The following is a 19,051-nucleotide window of genomic DNA, read 5'->3' on the forward strand; positions in this document are numbered from 1 at the left end:
CCACATAAATAAAAGTTAATTATTAAAGAAGAAAATATATCAAGATGTTAATAATGTTAATGTCTGACGGGGAGATTATAGATGATTCTAACTTTTTCTATATACTTTTCATATATTCCACAATTTTCATAATCAGCATATATTTATAAGTAAAAAATAAACATTATATTGGGGGAAAATAGCTTGGGTTTAAATAGCTGTTTCCTTCCAAAGAATTATCAGAATTATGGCAGGGCATGGTGGCTCATGCCTGTAATCACAGCACTTTGGGAGGCCAAGGAGGGTGGATCACTTGAAGTGTGCAATTCGAGACTAGCCTGGCCAACATGGCGAAACTCTGTCTCTACTAAAAATACAAAAATTAACTGGACACGGTGGTGCACACCTGTAATCTCAACTGCTCGGGAGGCTGAGGCACGAGAATCACCTGAATCCGGGAAGTGGAGGTTGCAGTGAGCTAAGATATTACCACTGCATTCCAACCTGGGTGACAGAGCAAGACTGTCTCAAAAAAAAAAAAAAAAAAAAAAAACCCAAAAAACAAAAAGTTTTATCAGAATTACAGCTGTTATCCCTCCCCACTCCCCACCCCCAGGTCATCAAAAATATTGCTTTAAGAAGGTTTCAAACTAAATCATACATTCTAGTCATTCCAAGAAAATGACTCTCTGGAGGGTCCTATGACACCACTGCAACGTACCTGCCCTCCAGCTGCACACGCAGCCACTAAGCCATACTGGCCTCCTTCTTTCTGTAATCTGTTGGCAGCAGCCATGACCAACCTGCAGCCAGTGGCTCCAAATGGGTGTCCCAGGGACAGAGATCCACCCCAGTTATTAAACTTCTCCAAAGGAGGCAATCCAACCTGGCTCCCCCAAAGACACAAATGTAAAGATAAGTTTACTTAAGATCAGAATCAAGCTAGGCTCTTAGTACTACGAAGTAAGAGAGATACAGGAAAATACGTAACGTCAGACATATTACAAATAATTTTACTGCAAAAGAAAGTAAGCCTAGGTCAATATTAAAAGTCAGGAGTCCATTTATTTTTCATCTAATGTCAGAATGCAAGGAACAAAAGACAACACAGAATTTTATTTTTGCTAAATAATTTCTGTTTTTAAACTAAGAAATAAATATATTTAATGAAATACAAGAATTTCTACTTTTACACTAAGAAATAAATATCTTTAATGAAAGACAAAATTCTTCAAAAGAAAGAGAAGCTTTCCCTTCATATTCTTAAGAACAGGTAACTAAGATCCAATTATTAACGTGCTTTGAAAATTCACGCATTTTTTAAAATTAGAAACTCACCTTGGTTTTTCTACCCATGTAGTTTTCTGCAAACCAATCAGAATCCATGGCTTTAAAATTTGCCAAAATCTGACCCTGGAAGAGAAAATAATCGAATAAGAACCTCGTCATTCATGTTCCTCTATGCTTTCTTATAGGAATGGTTTGTGAAAGTTTAACAACTTTAGGTATGGTTTAAAGTTGAACAAATCGGCCAGGCACAGTGGCTCACATCTGTAATCCCAGCACTTTGGGAGGCCGAGGCGGGTGGATCATCTGAGGTCAGGAGTTCAAGACCAGCCTGACCAATATGGTGAAACCCTGTCTCTATTAAAAATATAAAAAAAATTAGTCGGGCATGGTGGCAGGCGCCTGCAGTCCCAGCTACTCGGGAGGCTGAGACAAGAAAATTGCTTGAACCTGGAAGGCGGAGGTTGCAGTGAGCCGAGATCGTGCCACTACACTCCAGCTGGGGCAACAGAGCAAGACTCTGTCTCAAAAAAAAAAAAAAAAAAAGTAAAGTTGAACAAATCTTTGTATCAGTTTTCAATGGCAATTTCCTAAAGAAACAATTTGGTATGTTCTCCAACACTGTATGTGTGGCCCTTGCTTCCCTCCCCTCAGGCCCCTCCCAGCAGTGTCAATCAGTACTTAAAATATGCAGGTCCACTCCTGCTCTACTCACATCATAAACCATGCCTTGCTCTCTCCCACAAATATGGATGATATTTTTTATGACTATAGTCCCTTCATATGTGTCTTTCAAATTACTTACCGAGAAAGCTTCATGAAATTCAAAAGCATCAATATCATTCATGGTCAATCCTGCCTTTTCTAGAACTTTTGGAGTAGCATATGTTGGTCTGCAAAGAAAAAATAAGTAATATCTTAAAACTTTAATTTTTAAACTAAGAGCTCCTTCATATTCCCCAAACTGAGTTTTACATAGGTACTCTAATGTCTTTTCACTCATTCTTTGATTTTTCTGTACTGATTAATGAAATGTTAAAGATAAAATAGTGAAACTGTACAGACATGCCCTCTACCCTTATTATGTTGCAGAGTCAGAGAAATTGATAATAAATAAACAGTGAGGGATAAGGACAAGCTAATAACATGAAGAACTGGAAGAACAGAGTTCAAAGAGCAAGGCAAGGGAAAGGGCTTGACTGATGTGAACGTCACAGTGGAGGCTAGAGGCTACAGCCTTGTGAGGGAGCGGAACAGAGTCTAAACATGGGGAGGCTTTTATAAAAGGCTATATGAGGAAGATTGTGTAGCAGGGTGTGTAGCCATATGAAAAAATGCATATGATATCTTAATGAAAAAGAATATAAGTTGTGTGTGTCCATATATATATATATGTAAAACTTATAGGAAAAAAATGGAAAATAATCCAAAACTGTAAAATGATATACCAACGGAAAGGATTACTATTATATTTATTTATTTATTTATTTATTTGAGACGGAGTCTCGCTCTGTCGCCCAGGCTGGAGTGCAGTGGCGTGATCTTGGCTCACTGCAAGCTCTGCCTCTCGGGTTCATGCCATTCTCTTGCCTCAGCCTCCCGAGTAGCTGGGACTACAGGCGCCCGCCACCACGCCTGGCTAATTTTTTGTATTTTTAGTAGAGATAGGGCTTCACCGTGTTAGCCAGGATGGTCTCAATCTCCTGACCTCGTGGTCTGCCCACCTCGGCCTCCCAAAGTGCTGGGATTACAGGCTTGAGCCACCGTGCCCAGCCAGATTACTATTTTTTTTTTAAAAAAGCCACCACATAAACCAATTATGAACTCAGGGCTTAATATACTCTCAAACCAGTGTAATAAACAAATAAATAATAAACCAGTGTTAATCATTTATTAACCAGTATAATAAAACATAGGCAATCAAATACTTGTGATTATAGTCCAAGGATACAAACTGCTACCTACCCAAGTAATAGTTGATCTTTTGGATCCTGAGACACATACATAAAATCCCTAGGTAAAAAAATAGAGAGGTGAGCTTTGGTAATAAAATAAAGAAATCAGAGATGATTTGTTTGAACATTTACTTTACCTCAAATATGCCTTCGGCTTATAACCCATGGCCAGAGCCTTTTCCTCCGCCATGATTAACATCGCAGATGCGCCATCAGTCTGAAATGTTAACCAGCACAATGTTAAAATTCTTCAGCCTGTCTGGAGGTCTTTCTCCAGCCATCTTATATATCTGTACCTGAATCTATTAACTCATTAGACTTACACAGTGATTCTATATAACAATACTTACTTCACTGTATCCATCATTAAATCATAATTCAAACATACACACGCTGACTCATTTTTGGAGGATGAGGGTAGAGAAGGCTGTTCAAAAGTATCATAATAATCAAAATGAATCAATAGAAGAGGTAACTTTAGAAATAAATGCTCATGGCCAGGCGTGGTGGCTCATGCCTGTATGCCTGTAATCCCAGCACTTTGGGAGGCTGAGGCAGGCAGATCATGAGGCAGGTGATCGAGACCATCCTGGCTAATGCGGTGAAACCCCATCTCTACTAAAAATACAAAAACTTAGCCAGGTGTGGTGGCACACACCTGTAGTCCCAGCTACTTGGGAGGCTGAGGCTGAGGCAGGAGAATTGCTTGAACCTGGGAGGCGGAGGTTGCAGTGAGCTGAGATCGTGCCACTGCATTCCAGCCTGGGTGACAAAGCGAGACTCTGTCTCAAAAAAAAAAAAAAAAGAAAGAAAGAACTGCTCATAATAAACACTAAACACTTATTTAAGCCAAAGTTTTTAGCTTTTGGCACAAAATACGAACCAAAATAAACATATCTCTTATTTATTTATTTTTACATTTTCTGGGCTCTCAGCTGCTTTCTGCCCGTGGCTTACAGGTCATTTTATTCTACTTCTATATTCTGTAACGAGCAAACCAATGGGAGAACCAGCTGAGGACATGAGAACCACAATCTTCCCTCTTTGGATACACCCCATACATTTCTTCCCAAATGACAACCGAGAAGCTGGAGGACAAAGAAGTACTACTGAAAAAACGTCCTTTACCATACTTCAAAGAAGAAAAGCTCCCCAGAAACTTCAGAATTCCAAAGAAAAGGAAACTATTCTTCATAATTTGTAAAATCAAAATAAGTTCTACCACATTCTGTCATACTTTTATAACTCGGCAACCCTGAAGAGACTGTGTAGCCACCAATAGGGTGTCCATAAAGTCTGGAGACATAGGTGACCATGTGGAATAAATGGTTTACAGACATTACATTAATAACAGGTTCAATGTGCCCTTGTGCAAAATTGCAATGAATGTGGGGCACTAATGCAGTCCCCAAAATCCATGTATTGTGATGTGTCACCTCTGATGATTTGTGTCTCTGATTCTCACTAAATAAACCTGGACCTTTAGCACATACCCTGGAAATAATCAAAAGGATTCAGATCTGGCAAGTGTAGTCCATGCCACATGGCTCTATCATCCAATTCGGTTTTGCAAATGACCAACCTAACCAGCTCTTCACCACCTGGGCTTAACAGGGTGGTGTTCCATCCTGTTGCAACTACTCCAGATTCCACTCCCCTAGCCTATCAAGAGCAGGCATTAATTAGTCATTTACCATGGGCAAATATGTCAAACATCTGCGTATGTTTTCAAGACTTTATGGCCAGGTAGGAGAGTTACATTGTAAGAGAAACTCTGACCAGACGGCCTATATCCAGAAGACTATACCCAAGGTGGTAAGAGAAGAGAAATCACATCTTACAAGCAGCAGCAGAATCAATAAAGATGTTTAATTGAGGAGTCAGAAAAGCATGGAAGGATATGAAGCTACATGTTGATAAGTTAAAAAAAAAAACACAAAACAAACAGTGGTAGATTTGTTCCATGATGCTTACAGGAAAATAATATTGGGGTCAGTGTAAAGCAGTTTTCTAACAATCAGGGCTGGAAGAGGTATCCTGTTACTCTTTCTGCCTGCTTTTCCTTGTCTTCTACGACTTCCCAGTTCATACCTTATGCTCCAACCTAACTTTTCCCCAAAGAACCCCTTGCTCTCATACTTCCTTGATTTTGCATTTGCTATTCCCTTTGTCCAAAATGCCTTTTTTTTTTTTTTTTTTTTTGAGATGGGAGTTTCGCTCTTGTGCAGGCTGGAGTGCAATGGTGCGATCTTGGCTCACCGCAACCTCCGCGCCTCCAGGGTTCAAGCAATTCTCTTGCCTCAGCCTCCCGAGTAGCCGGGATTAACAGGCATGTGCCACCACATCTGGCTAATTTTGTATTTTTAGTAGAGACGGGGTTTCTCCATGTTGCTCAGGCTGGTCTCGAACTCCTGACCTCAGGTAATCTGCCTGCCTCAACCTCCCAAAGTGCTGGGATTACAGGCGTGAGCCACCGCGCCCGGCCCGAAATGCCTTTTAAAATCCTTCTTGAGTTGGCTTTTACTCTTCCTTCAAGATTTTCTGCTCAAGTGTTACCTCTTCCAAGAAGACTCTCTGACTGTCCCCCCATCTGGGTCAGGGGTTCGACCTAAGCCTAAGCCTATGCTTACAGCCATCACAGCATCTCACTATATTGCAATTGTCTATTCTTTTCATTTCCAGGGCCCACCATAAGCAATAGAAGTTTTTTGACTGGTTAAGTGCCTGAAAGGAAGAGTTTTTGTGGCAGAATGGTGGCTGGATTAGGTGACTTCTCGGGCCTTAAAACCATGATTCTATTTTTTTTTTTAATGACTCCACTTTCACATTAAAATGAATAACTATATTTTTAACCCTCTATTCATAACACACACAAAAAGTTATATTAGGCTTTTCTACAGAGGGTACAGAAATAGAAAAGTCACTACTAAATACAAATAACATTGACAGTTACCAAGAAAGAAGAATTTGCAGCTGTCACTGTGCCGTAGGGCTTGATGAATGCAGGTTTTAGTTTGGCCATCTGCTCCAGTGAGGAAGGACGGATGCCATTATCTTTGGTAACTGTATCTTTTCCTATAAAAAAATGAATTTTTTTTTAACTCTATGGAACCACAAGCCTTATATATCTTCTCCACAGAAATATGCTTTAAAAATTACAAAAACAAATGAAATATAAACCTTACCTATTCACTAGAAGGAAAGTGTTTTATAATTATCATATTATCAAATTTTAAACTAAAGTCTTAAAAGACAATTGGGAAATCATCTAAATGCTTTACTAAAAATAGGACACCCTATTTTCTTAAGACATTCATTCACAGTTGGCTATTCTATACAGAAGTCAGACGATTCAGGAATTTTAAAAACAGGCATGTATGTAAGAACTAAAATATATCAGCAAGATCTAAAAGGAGACTCTGTTTGTTTTTCTTTTCTTTTTTTTTTAATTAGAGATGAAGTCTCACGCTGTTGACCAGGCTGGTCTTGAACTCCTGGCCTGAAGCGATCCTCCTGCCTCAGCCTCCCAAAGTGCTGAGATTAGTGCTCAGATCTTAAAAGGACACTCTTATAGAAACTTTAAAAAATGTTAACCTATTGTTACAACATAAATCAAAATTTGCGTCCATATTTAAGAATAAAGGCTGAATACTTCGGAAACAGAACCAACCTCCTTATGGAAAAATCACTCGGGATGTTTTTGAGTTTTAGGAGCAATTCAGAACTCCCTAATAAGTGTCATGAAGCATTTCATTTCACCTGGTACTTTGAAGGGTACCACATCAGAAAGGAGTCCTTCATCCTGTGCCTTCTTGGCTAGACTGTGAGAGCGCAGTGCATATTCATCCTGTTCCAGCCGAGAAACAGCAAAGGCAGCGGCCAGTCGGTCTGCAGAGTGGCCCATGGTCTCACTGGTGGAGAACTCAGAAACCGCAGGGAGCTGGGAAAGGAGATATCCAAGGAGCAGGTACACTGTTAACTGGTGTTATTCTAACACCTAGGATTGTTCTGTGTTATTTGGAAAAGTTAAAATCTATTTGTCTACCATTAATCAATCAAGACCAAGACAAGCAGAGGATCTCTAAAGAGGATCTCTAAAGAGGGCTCACAAATTAAAGTTTTCTAACCACTATCTTTTTTTTCCATCTTGAGCAAGTAATTAACCCTTTCCTGTAACTACAGAATCTACACCTATTACAGCATAGCAGAGTCCACACTGCCATACCTAATTCTAAATCTCTGCAGTGAGATGCCCTGCAAACACAAGCCTTACCTCAGGTGCTAGGAAATTAAATCGGAATTTAGAGATTAAAGACAGTCGCTGGCCCATAGATTTGGCCTTATTGAGATCAAGCATCAGTTTTCTCATTTTCCTTGAGTGACGAATAGGGACATCGGACATCAACTCAACACCACCTGCCACGATCACATCACACTGGCCAGAAGCAATCAAGCCAACACCTACAGGGCACAGGTTATACTTCATGAATATCTTTTACAGAAAATAACATACCATTCCAATTTAAGCTTCTTGATTAAAAAGCTGAATGACAGTTATCAGCTTTGTACAACATCTGTAATTAAAATTTTCAACTTTTCAGAAGAATTAAGGTAATTTTCTTAAATGACTAAAAACACATTCAACACGTTAGAGAAAAACAAGTTTCATTCCTGCCATATGGACATCAACTTCTAGGAATATCCATTGGACCAACTCTTGAACAAATCATATTCCAAACCAGAACATCTTGCATATTTATATGCTCCCAGCTTTAGTTTTAATAAAGATTTTTTTATCCTATAAAGAGAATGTTAACTTCTGCTGCAAAGCAGAGAAATTACAGCTGTTGAAATGTAAGGCAGGCCCCCTCTCTCCTTATGGCCACTGGCCAGTATTCTGTTTCTCTAACCAGGAGTTGGTCACACGCTGCCTAGAGTGGCGAACGCCCCCAGTCACGGGCATCATTCCCCGCCACACATGAGGTGGGGTGCCCACCTAGGCCTTGATGTTACTAGATGAGCACATGATTACTAAATCTTTCAGGCTTCCTTGCCTCCTCACACTAAGAGCTGATGCTACAAAATATCCCACAGTTTTGCTAAAGTTTGTTAGTGGGTTTTCAGTGATTTATAAAAATGCCAAGGATGTAAGGAGAAAGTGAAGGAAAGAGCTGTGCCATCTAAAGCAATGATTTACAAGTATGGTAGTGGTGAAGGAAGGAAGACCATATCTTTGTGGGAAAATATCATATCTGAAGCACCTAGGTTGAAAGCCTGGCAGGTTGTAAACTATTTACTCATGCCTCAGATGCTGAAGTACCTTCCTAGAGACACACTCCTCCAGTTGATAATCCCTGCTGCAGCCAGCCACATTATTCACAGAGGAACCACGCCAATGGTAATGTTCCTCAGGTATGGAGAGCAAAAAAAGAGGTTAACTACGGTTAGAACCCCCAAATTTTAAACCTGACCTTACTTTTTAAAAAACACAAGTATAGAGATCTGTGCTAATCTTTTACTTCTGTTAAGAGTACTTTTTGGGATGAGCATGGTGGCTCACACCTGTAATCCCAGCACTTTGGAGGCTGAGGTAGAAGGATCACTTGAGGCCAGAGGTTTAAGACCAGCCTGGGCAACATGGCAAGATCCCGTCTCCACAAAAAATTTAAAAATTAGCTGGGTGTGGTAGAGCACCTGTAGACCCAGCTACTTGGGATCCTAAGGCAGGAGGATCTCTTGAGCTCAAGAGTTTGAGCCTGCAGTGAGCTATGATGGTACCACTGCACTCCAGCCTGAGTGACAGAGTGAGGTTCTGTGTTTAAAAAAAAAAAAAAAAAAAAAAAAAAAAGTACATTTTTATAATCAAGTAAAAGACAAAGGAGAATTAACATGTACTGTCTGTTTCCATTTAAACATACCTGTGGTCATGGCTTGGTTGGCAGAGATACAAGCCATGGTGACAGTGTGAGCAGGAGTCTTGTCAGAGAAGCCAGCTCCAAGGGCAGCCTTTAGGAAATAGAGTGAATGAAATGATCACTATAAGGGAAGGGCATCATGTAAATGATGCTTTGAGCACTAATCTTCACAGTCATCTGGAAACGGTTTCAGTTTAACATTCTCCAGAGCAATATTTAAAATCAAATGAAGTCCATCACAGAAATGGTTTATTAATATTTAATCTTGCCATTAATTGACAGGTATATGCAAAATTCCTGCTGGCTGGTTTCTAGTGCAGACACGAGGCTATGATACTCTCCTAACTCACCTAATTTCTTATCGATGTTTTGCTCAGGGCCTTCAAGAATATCAATATATAATTTGATTTTAACTTGTTTAATGTTCAAATATACTTAAAAGAACCTATTAAAGATGGTTGCTGGAATGATGATGAAATATACTATGGGGTGGAGTCCTCACTATCTGTGTTATCAGGTCTCATGATCAGTCACAAAGCTTAGCAGCAAAGCAAAAGTGATTAAACATGAAAATGATTTCTAAAGAACTGACCCTTCATAAACAGAGTTCCCACTCAAGACCCTGTCTGCTTTACACCTATCTTTCTGCTCACTGCCAGCTGGTTTCTCTTACTGACCATCTGATACTTCAGATAGCACACTGCAGACCCAACGCAAAGATGAACTGGAAAACTTGCCAACTATACAGAAGCTCAACTCAATGAAAGAAACTGGAGAATTGCCTGAGTTACAAGTGAGTCTGTGAACAAATAAGGGTCAGACCAATTAACAAGTGGCCAGGATGATGGCATAATACGTGATACAAAGAGAATAATTTGTCATCTGAGCGGCTTTAAGAAAAACTGAGGTCATTATTAATCTTTTAAAAATGGCCTCTATTATAATGGCACAGTGAAAGTCAAACATGAAATGAGCACATCTATAATTTTATTATACTATTTATTGGGGGAAATTATGCTGTCAAAAACCAATCAACGTCTGATTCCATTTTTGTTTATGTAAATAATTAATGCATAGGTGCAATTATAAAATACTTATTTTTATAATATTAAAGTTTTACTTTAGAAATAAAGCTTCCAGATTTCCTCCCACATACACACCCACACACTATTTACTATGAAATACTGGATCCCATTATAGGGAATTCATTTTTAGTAGTCTTTCCCTGAAACTATTTAATTATCCTCAGAACACAAACTCTCCTATAATTTAGTAAAATAAATGTTTCCAAAGTCTCAATTAGAAATTCAATGTCTCTTAACTGATTTTTACCTTTATACTTACTTTTATGCTATTTACCATAATCTATAAAAACAGAAATGTGTTAGTGATGTAACTGCAACATGACCTCATTCTGGTCTTTCCAGGTAGGCCTGATACTAAATGCCCAACCTGCTTTGTTGAGAACTTCTGCCAGGCACCTGTGCATCAGCCTCTCAACGTAAACCAATCGGAAAGGAAGAGAGACGCAAGTATCTCGGGGGGCAGGAGGGAAGAGCTCTGCAAAGGGGCAAGTGTCAAAGGGGCACTTAGGTTGCAATGGCTCGATTCTCACAAGGGCCTTTCTAATTTGTGTTGCCCTTGGCCCTAGATGACTCTCAGGATGGAAGGAGCTTTAAATAGAGGTGGCTATTGGTGACCCTTGTCCACACACTTCTATTGAAATTTGAATAGCTCTCAGGGCACTAAGGGAAAAGGAGGAAGATGTCTTTAAGCTGGAGAACAGGGGAATATGCTGAACCTTTCAACAAAGTCAGGTTCATGAACACCAGAAGCCTTTTAGGACTGTATATTAACATTATTAATACAGGCAATAGGGCCTAAGAAACTCTTTGGCTGGAAATTATGTTAGCTTTTAGGTTGCAATACAGCTTTAGAGTGACATTCTCATAATGTATCCCCCTCAACCCAATCTCTCCCTGCAGACGCTGCAAAAATTACCTGGAGCACAACATAACTGGTATTAGTACAGGGCAGGCAGAGGGAATCTACCTCCTGTCAATCAATAGCTGAGATCTGCAAATGGATGTAAAATTTCCAGGAAAAATTTCAGAGGAAAACATTATGGCTTTAGTTTTAGGAAAAAAAGAACTGAATTACAGAGAAAATGGAAACATTTATTTTTATTTATTTATTTTTTTATTTTTTGAGGAGGAGGAGAAGGAAAAAAGGATGGGATAAAAAGCTGAGCAAGAGGAGAAAACAGCAAAAAAATTTACTATTTACATCTTAAGTGCTCTTATAAAAGTCACTTGGTTATTTTCAGAATATAAAAGTTGAAAATGTATTATGAGCAGCTTGATGTACTCATGAAATTATCATATTTGAAACATTCAGAAATGTCAAGGTTCAAGGAAAAACAAAAAATTTCAGAAGGGAAATAAAATCTCTTCCTATTGTTAATTCCTTCCTGCCCCTCAACAGCACACAGTTATCTTCGTAGGCTTCAGTCATGCCAGGCCTTTGGCAGTTCTAACATTTCTGCCAGGTACGGAGGTGGAACAGAACAAATACTTTCAGTCCTGCTCATTTGCCCTTGTCTCTCAGTTGACAGTGATACTGAACCCAACAATATGGCAAGCACAGACCAGAACTAGGGAAAATACTGAGTACAATGAAATGTGCTTTTGGTGCCAACTTCATCCAATCGATTTTAAATCAAAACACAGCCCAGAAGACGTGTTTGGATTTGCCTGTAGGACACATCCTAGAAGTTCCAAGGCCTGTCATTATCTTGGTTGCCCAATCGACACTACATGGAGCTATGCCAACTAGGGCAAAAGTAAACTCCTGTGAAATAGTTTTTAAAAAGCCAAGCTGCCTTACGTGCCATCTAGTTGATGGGAACAAATGAGTAAGCAAGGCTACTTCCAGCTAACAAAAGTCAAGTTATGAAATTAGTTCTCTGCAACATGTTGAAATTTTAAATTAATTGGAAGCCATGATATCTAACATTACTAAAAATACTATCAGCCACACTTTGCTGATCTCTATTTTCCTAACACAAGAGACAATGTCCTAAACCAGCTCAAATAATTTATTTGATTTACAGTAAAGTATGAATATACACTAATATAGTGTATGTCATTTGATTTATATTAGAATTCTTTTACATATTAAATAACGCATTACCCAAGCTGTAAAATCACATTTTAGGTCAAATGTAACTGAATAGATTTTAAAGGCTTTTATAAAGTAACTTCTATTAATTGAAATTCAAAGTGATTCTCCTATCACTCTTTAAACAACATAAAGTTTGTTTTACTCACCTCTCTAGCCACATTGCTTGTTTTCACTTCCTGAATAACTGTACCAAAGATGATATAATCAACTACTTCCTTAGGGACACTGGTCCGATGCAACAAACCCCTGGAAGTAGAAATCCAAAGCAAAGAAACATTTCACACATCAAGGCAGTGCCAGAGATCATCACACAAAACACTGCGCTCCTTGAAAAAGGTTAGCCTTGAATTTAAAAGGACAGAGACTGTATCTTTTCTTTAATTTGACAAGCATTTGGCACCTTCTCAAAGAAGAAATGAATGAAAGAGTGATTTTAAAAGTCAACATTTGATGCTCAATTGGTAATGAGAAGTTAGAGAATAAAAAATAATTTGGAATAGAATAAAATAGATAAGAAACCTATAAATTAATGTTAATTAATGTTAGTAGAAACCAAAGTTTGCAGTGAAAAAGAGAGACAAATATTCAATCAAAGAGATAAAGCAAAGTCTCCCTTAAGACTATAAAAAAAAAAATTTAAAAAAAGAAGTCCTGGGTATGTTAAATTTTAGTTTGAAATATCAGTATCAACAAATGATTGAAATAATACATATATTCTAGTTGTGCCCATGAATAGAAACTAGACACAATAACACTCCAGTAGGAATGAGCACTCCCTGAACCCAGACTTGGTTTCCTTTTTTTTTTTTTTTTTTTTGAGATAAGAATCTCGCTCTTTCACCCAGGCTGGATGGAGTGTACTGGCACAATCTCGGCTCACTGCAACCTCCACCTCCTGGGTTTAAGTGGTTCTCTCACCTCAGCCTCCTGAGTAGCTGGGGCTACAAGCGCCTGCCATGATGCCTGGCTTATTTTTGTATTTTTAGTAGAAATAGGGTTTCACCATGTTAGCCAGGCTGGTCTCGGACTCCTGACTGCAAGTGATCCACCAGCCTTGGCCTCCCAAAGTGCTGGGATTATAGGTGTAAGCCACTACACCCGGCCCAGACTTGGTTTCTAAATGCCATTCCCCATTAAAAGGACAAAAGGTTTTTTAAGAAATGACTGATACCAGGTCCAGAAGAAAGTACAAAGTGAATTTCCATCTTTTTTGTGCCAAAAGTAAGGAAGCACTCAAAGACAAATGGGACCATATCAGCCAGGCACAGTGGTTTAAGCCTGTAATCCTAGCACTTTGGGAGGCCGAGGCAGGCGGATCACTTGAGGACAGGAGTTCGAGACCAGCCTGGCTAACACGGCGAAACCCCGTCTCTACTAAAAATACAAAAAAAATTAGCCAAGACTGGTGGCATGTGCCTGTAATTCCAGCTACTCGGAAGGCTGAGGCAGGAGAATTGCTTCAACCTGGGAGGCGGAGGCTGCAGTGAGCCGAGATCTTGCCACTGCACTCCAATTTGCGCAACAAGAGCGAAACTCTGTATCAAAAAAAAAAAAAAGACAAATGGGACCATATCAAAAACAGGAACACGGGGTATATACATTTGTCAAAACTCATCAAACTATACACTTAAAATCTGTGCACTTTATTGCATGCAAATTATATATCAACAACCAGTATTATACTAAAAAACAAAAGGCACACAGGAGCCAACTTGAAGGAGTGCCAGATAAAATGTGGAATAAGCTGAGCTTCAAAATGAGTAATGACTAAACTTGGCTACAATGAAATAAATAAATAAAAATCTGTAAAATCTGTAGTTTTTTATCAATTAAAAAAACTAAAAAGAGGGTTAGAAACATTGGCTTACGCCTATAGTCCCAGTTACCTGGGAGGCTTCGAGGTTGCAGTGAGCTATGATCAAGCAACTGCACTCCAGCCTTGGACAGAGTGAGACTCCATACAGAAAAAAATAAATTAAAAATTAAAAAAAAATTTTTTTTTTTGAGACAAAGTCTTGCTCGATTGCCCTGCCTGGAGTCTAGTAGTGGAATCATAGCTCACTGCAACCTTCAACTCCTGAGCTGAATTCTCTTGGTTGGCTAATTTAAAAAAATTTTTTTTGTAGAGATAGAGTCTTACTATGTTGCTTAGGCTGGTCTCAAACTCCTGGGCTCAAAAGATCCTCCTACCTTGATCCTCCTGCCTTGGTTTCCTAAAGTGCTGGGATTATAGGTGTAAGACACCATGCCTAGCTAGTAGATGAGATTTTTAAAGGAAAATATGCATACAGAGAAATGCAAAGCTCTAAGGAATGAAACTTGCAAAACACCTTTCAAAAAGAGAAAGAGGGAGAGATCCAGTTGTGTGTGTGTGTGGTTTTTTATTTTTTATTTTTGAGACGGAGTTTTGCTCTTGTTGCCCAGGCTGGAGTGCAATGGCGTGATCTCGGCTCACTGCAACCTCTGCCTCCCAGGTTCAAGGGATTCTCCTGCCTCAGCCTTCCAAGTAGCTGGCATTACAGGCATGCGCTACTACGCCCAGCTAATTTTGTATTTTTAGTAGAGATGGGGTTTCTCCACGTTGATCAGGCTGGTCTTGAACTCCAGACCTCAGGTGATCTGCCCACCTCAGCCTCCCAAAGTGCTGGGATTACAGGCGTGAGCCACCGTGCTTGGCCCAATTTTTTTTTTTTAAGCTAGAGAAGAATCGGCCGGGCGCAGTGGCTCACACCTGTAAGCCCAGCACTTTGGGAGGCCGAGGAGGGCGGATCACGAGGTCAGGAGATCGACACCATCCTGGCTAACACGGTGAAACCCCGTCTCTACTAAAAATACAAAAAAAAAAAAAAAAAGAAAAAAAAAATTAGCCGGGCATGGTGGCAGGCGCCTGTAGTTCGAGGTACTCGGGAGGCTGAGGCAGGAGAATGGCGTGAACCCGGCAGGCAGAGCTTGCAGTGAGCCGAAATCACGCCACTGCACTCCAGCCTGGGTGACAGAGCGAGACTCCGTCTCAAAAAAAAAAAAAAAAAAAGATACAGAAGAATCAGTCAGGATACAGAAGAAAAAGAAAAATCATAAAGGCATATTACTAAGAAGTCAACAGAAGAGAGGTGATTATAGCTTACAGTGTCAAGTGCTATAAAGTACAGAGACAGAGGACTGAGAAAGGATCAGTACATTTAGCAATCATAAAACCATTATTAAGAGAAGATTCTAAAGTATGGTTTCTGTAAAACAAAGGGAAAATGGAAATAATGATCATATAATTAGACAGAGGAAACTAATAATAAGGAAACAGAAACAACTGCTCTTTCACTCATGCTTGAGGTATTGCAGGAAGAAAAAAAAACAAACATAGAGTTAGAATGGACAGAAAGGTCAACTGAAGGGTTTCTCCAAACTAAGAAAGAACTGTGGCTGGTTGAAGACACAAAGGCAAAGTGTCAGTGGAAAATGAAGAGATAATGCCTTACATGTTATGAAACAGCAACACATTTAATGATTCTCAACCAAATTATTCATCCAGCCTAATCTTATTTAACTACATCTAATTTTACATTTTTACTTGGTTTGCACATGAATCTTCAGGTGTCTTTTAGGCTTCTTTCTAGGTAAATATCTACATAATCTGTTCAGCTACCCTTATACAAGTTCCTAAGGCAATCATCAAATATATGTATTGTGTTTAGGCTGATCAATCGAGTCCTGTGGCTAGCTAAGGTAGCATTAAAGTACACTGTCAGGCTAAGACACTGTTAGGCCTGCAAAATAAAGATTGACAATATTCATAAGCTGCTTAAATTTGTATAGTACAGATGGCTAATATAAGAACAAATTGCTATTTTATGTGTAAAAACTGGAGAAAGTGCCTTTAATGAAATAAGAACGGAAATGAAACTGCATTTACTTACGTAAGCGCTGCTCTAGCCAAATCATGTGGCATCAGGTCTTTATATCTGGGGAACGAAAACCAGTAATTTAAACCAAAACCCTAGAGCTTCAATGAAAAATTTTCATTCTATTTGAAATACCCAGAGATCATCAAACACATGCTGCTACAAACACACTTAACTTTACTATCCAAGGCAGTCCAACATTTCAAATGAAGAAATAGTGTGACTTCGCTATTTGTCATCCTTAAAAGTCTAGCAAGCCTTAACTCCTCCTGAGCTTGCTAAGAATCGAACAAAAATGTTGTCCAACACCTTAATGTTCAGTATAACATATGCTAAATTTTCTTTAAAGTGAAGCCCCACCTTTGAGGTCTCTTTTCCTTTAAACATTTTATTTTAAAAGTATATTATTTATTTATTTTGTAATGCCTACAGGGCTATAGGTGATGTATTAGGACTTTTGAAGAAACTTTTTGCTTTTAATTAACTTGAGATTTACCAAAGAATTGGAAAGAGGCCGAGCATGGTGGCTCACACCTAGAATCCCAACATTTTGGGAGGCTGAGGTGATATGACTACTTGAGGCCAGGAGTTCAAGACCAGCCTGGGTAACATAGCAAGCAAGACCTTGTCTCTTACAAAAAATATTAAAAATCAGCCAGGCGTGGTGGCATGGATCTGTAGTCCTAGCTACTTGGGAGGCTGAGGTGAGAAGACTGCTTAAGGCCATGAATTTGAGGCTGCTAGGATCACATCACTGCACTCCAGTCTGGGCAGCAGAGCAAGACCCTGTGTAAATACATAAATAAGAATTGGAAAAAGAGAGCAGAGTTCCTCTTTTCCCCCTGCTGTTTTGTTTTTTTTTTTTTTTTAAAGACGGAGGTTCGCTCTTGTTGCCCAGGCTGAAGTGCAATGGCGCAATCTCAGCTCACTGCAACCTCCACCTCCAGGGTTCAAGCAATTCTCCTGCCTCAGCCTCCCGAATAGCTGGGATTACGGGCACCCACCACCACGCCCAGCTGATTTTTTTGTATTTTTAGTAGAGATGGGATTTCACCATGTTGGCCAGGCTGGTCCTGAACTCCTGACCTCAGGTGATTTGCCCACCTTGGCCTCCCAAAGTGCTGGGATTACAGACGTGAGTCACCGCGCACAGCCTTCCCCTGCTTTTTCTAATACTGACATCTTACATAACCATGATATACTTATTAAAACTAAGAAATGAACATTGGCACAATACTATTCACTAAGCTACTAACTATCTGAGTCTCACCAGTTGTTCCACTAATGTCCTTTTTCTGTTCCAAGATTCAATCCAAGATACCATGTTGCATTTAGTTGTCATGCCTCCTCAGTCTCCTCCAATTTGTGACAGTTTCTCAGTCTTCTTTGTCTTTCATGACCTTGACACTTTTGAAGACTGGGGTTATGGATTTAGGGGAAGAATATCACAGAGGTAAACTGTATTTCTCTTAGCTTCGTATCAGGGGGCACATGATATCAACATGACTTACTACCAGTGATGTTAACGTGATGATTTGGGTCAAGTGATGTCTGCCAGTTTACTCCACTATAAAGTTACTATTTTTTCCTTTCTTATCTCAATTTGTTAGAAGTGAGTCACTAAGTCTAGCCCACATTCTGAGGGGAGAATTAAGTTCCACCTTCCAGTGGCAGGAATAACACAGACTTTGCAGACGTATGTCGAAATCATCATAGTAATTGATAAATATTTTGGGGGAGATTCTCTGAGACTATGCAAATATTGTTTCTTCTTAGCATTTCACCTAATTTTAGCATTCATTTGTAGATCTCGCAGCAAGTATTATGTGGTATTCTAATGGTTATTTTTCTCATTCTTTATTTATTTTTATTTTTTGAGACAGGGTCTCACTCTGTCACTCAGACTGGAATGCAGTGGTGCAATCACAGGTCACTGCAGCCTCAAACTCGGGCTCAAGCGATCCTCCCACTTCGGCCTCCCTTGTAGGTAGGACTACCGGTGTCTGCTACCACCCCCAGCTAATTTTTCATTTTTAGTTTTTGCAGAGATGGAGTCTCACTTTGTCCATGCCGGTCTCGAACTCCTGGCCTCAAGCAATCCTCCTACCTCAGCCTCCCAAAGTGCTGGGATTACATGTGTGAACCACTGTACACAGTCCTCCTATATTTATTAATCAAAATTCTTCTGTAAGGAAGACTTGTTCATTCTTTCTCATTTATTTACTCTTTTTTTTTTTTTTTTTTTGAGACAGAGTCTCACTCTGTTGCCCAGGCTGGAGTGCAGTGGCACGATGTTGGCTCACCGCAACCTCTGCCTCCCGGGTTCAATCAATTCTCCTGCCTCAGCCTCCTGAGTAGCTGGGATTATAGGCGCCTGCCACCAAACCCAGCTAATTTTTGTATTTTTAGTAGAGAAGGGGTTTCACCATGTTGGCCAGGCTGGTCTCGAACTCCTGACCTCAAGTGATCCATTCACCTTGGCCTCCCAAAGTGTATTTATTTATTCACTTATTTATATCAGATTAGACTCGTAGGCATTTGTTTTATTCTTTGGGTTATGTTCCAATACTATTGCAATTTATTTTATTGCTCAAATCATTGCAGTTTTGGTGACCGGTAGCTCCTGCAGGTCAGACCTGTGTCTTTTTGACATGACCCCCTGAACCCCTCTTTTTTTTAAGTACTTCTTTGCTTTCCGGCACTACAAGTTCTCCTTGCTCATCCTGTCTTTTCTCTGGCTCAGCCCTAATCATTCTTCAAAGGAGCTCTGGTTCTTTGTATTGAAGAATGCTATTTAGAAACCAAGATCTGGGTATGAACTCTATTTATTTGTTTG

General features: G+C 39.6%; 1 protein-coding gene across 1 annotated transcript in view; it reads right to left on the reverse strand.

Annotated features, from left to right (window-relative positions):
- The window catches only part of HADHB (hydroxyacyl-CoA dehydrogenase trifunctional multienzyme complex subunit beta), a 45,602-nt gene that overhangs the window by 4,213 nt on the left and 22,338 nt on the right, over nucleotides 1-19,051 (reverse strand). The window contains exons 5-15 of the mRNA XM_003827057.5: nucleotides 16,231-16,275; nucleotides 12,466-12,565; nucleotides 9,140-9,227; nucleotides 7,495-7,682; nucleotides 6,981-7,161; nucleotides 6,175-6,296; nucleotides 3,359-3,438; nucleotides 3,232-3,279; nucleotides 2,072-2,159; nucleotides 1,318-1,392; nucleotides 701-865 (exon numbers count right to left, since the gene is read on the reverse strand). Of these exons, the coding sequence (XP_003827105.1) occupies nucleotides 701-865; nucleotides 1,318-1,392; nucleotides 2,072-2,159; nucleotides 3,232-3,279; nucleotides 3,359-3,438; nucleotides 6,175-6,296; nucleotides 6,981-7,161; nucleotides 7,495-7,682; nucleotides 9,140-9,227; nucleotides 12,466-12,565; nucleotides 16,231-16,275 (1,180 nt within the window). The remainder of the gene's footprint in view (nucleotides 1-700; nucleotides 866-1,317; nucleotides 1,393-2,071; nucleotides 2,160-3,231; nucleotides 3,280-3,358; nucleotides 3,439-6,174; nucleotides 6,297-6,980; nucleotides 7,162-7,494; nucleotides 7,683-9,139; nucleotides 9,228-12,465; nucleotides 12,566-16,230; nucleotides 16,276-19,051) is intronic.

The sequence above is a fragment of the Pan paniscus genome, chromosome 12 (genome assembly GCF_029289425.2).
Source record: "Pan paniscus chromosome 12, NHGRI_mPanPan1-v2.0_pri, whole genome shotgun sequence".
Taxonomy (NCBI): domain Eukaryota; kingdom Metazoa; phylum Chordata; class Mammalia; order Primates; family Hominidae; genus Pan; species Pan paniscus.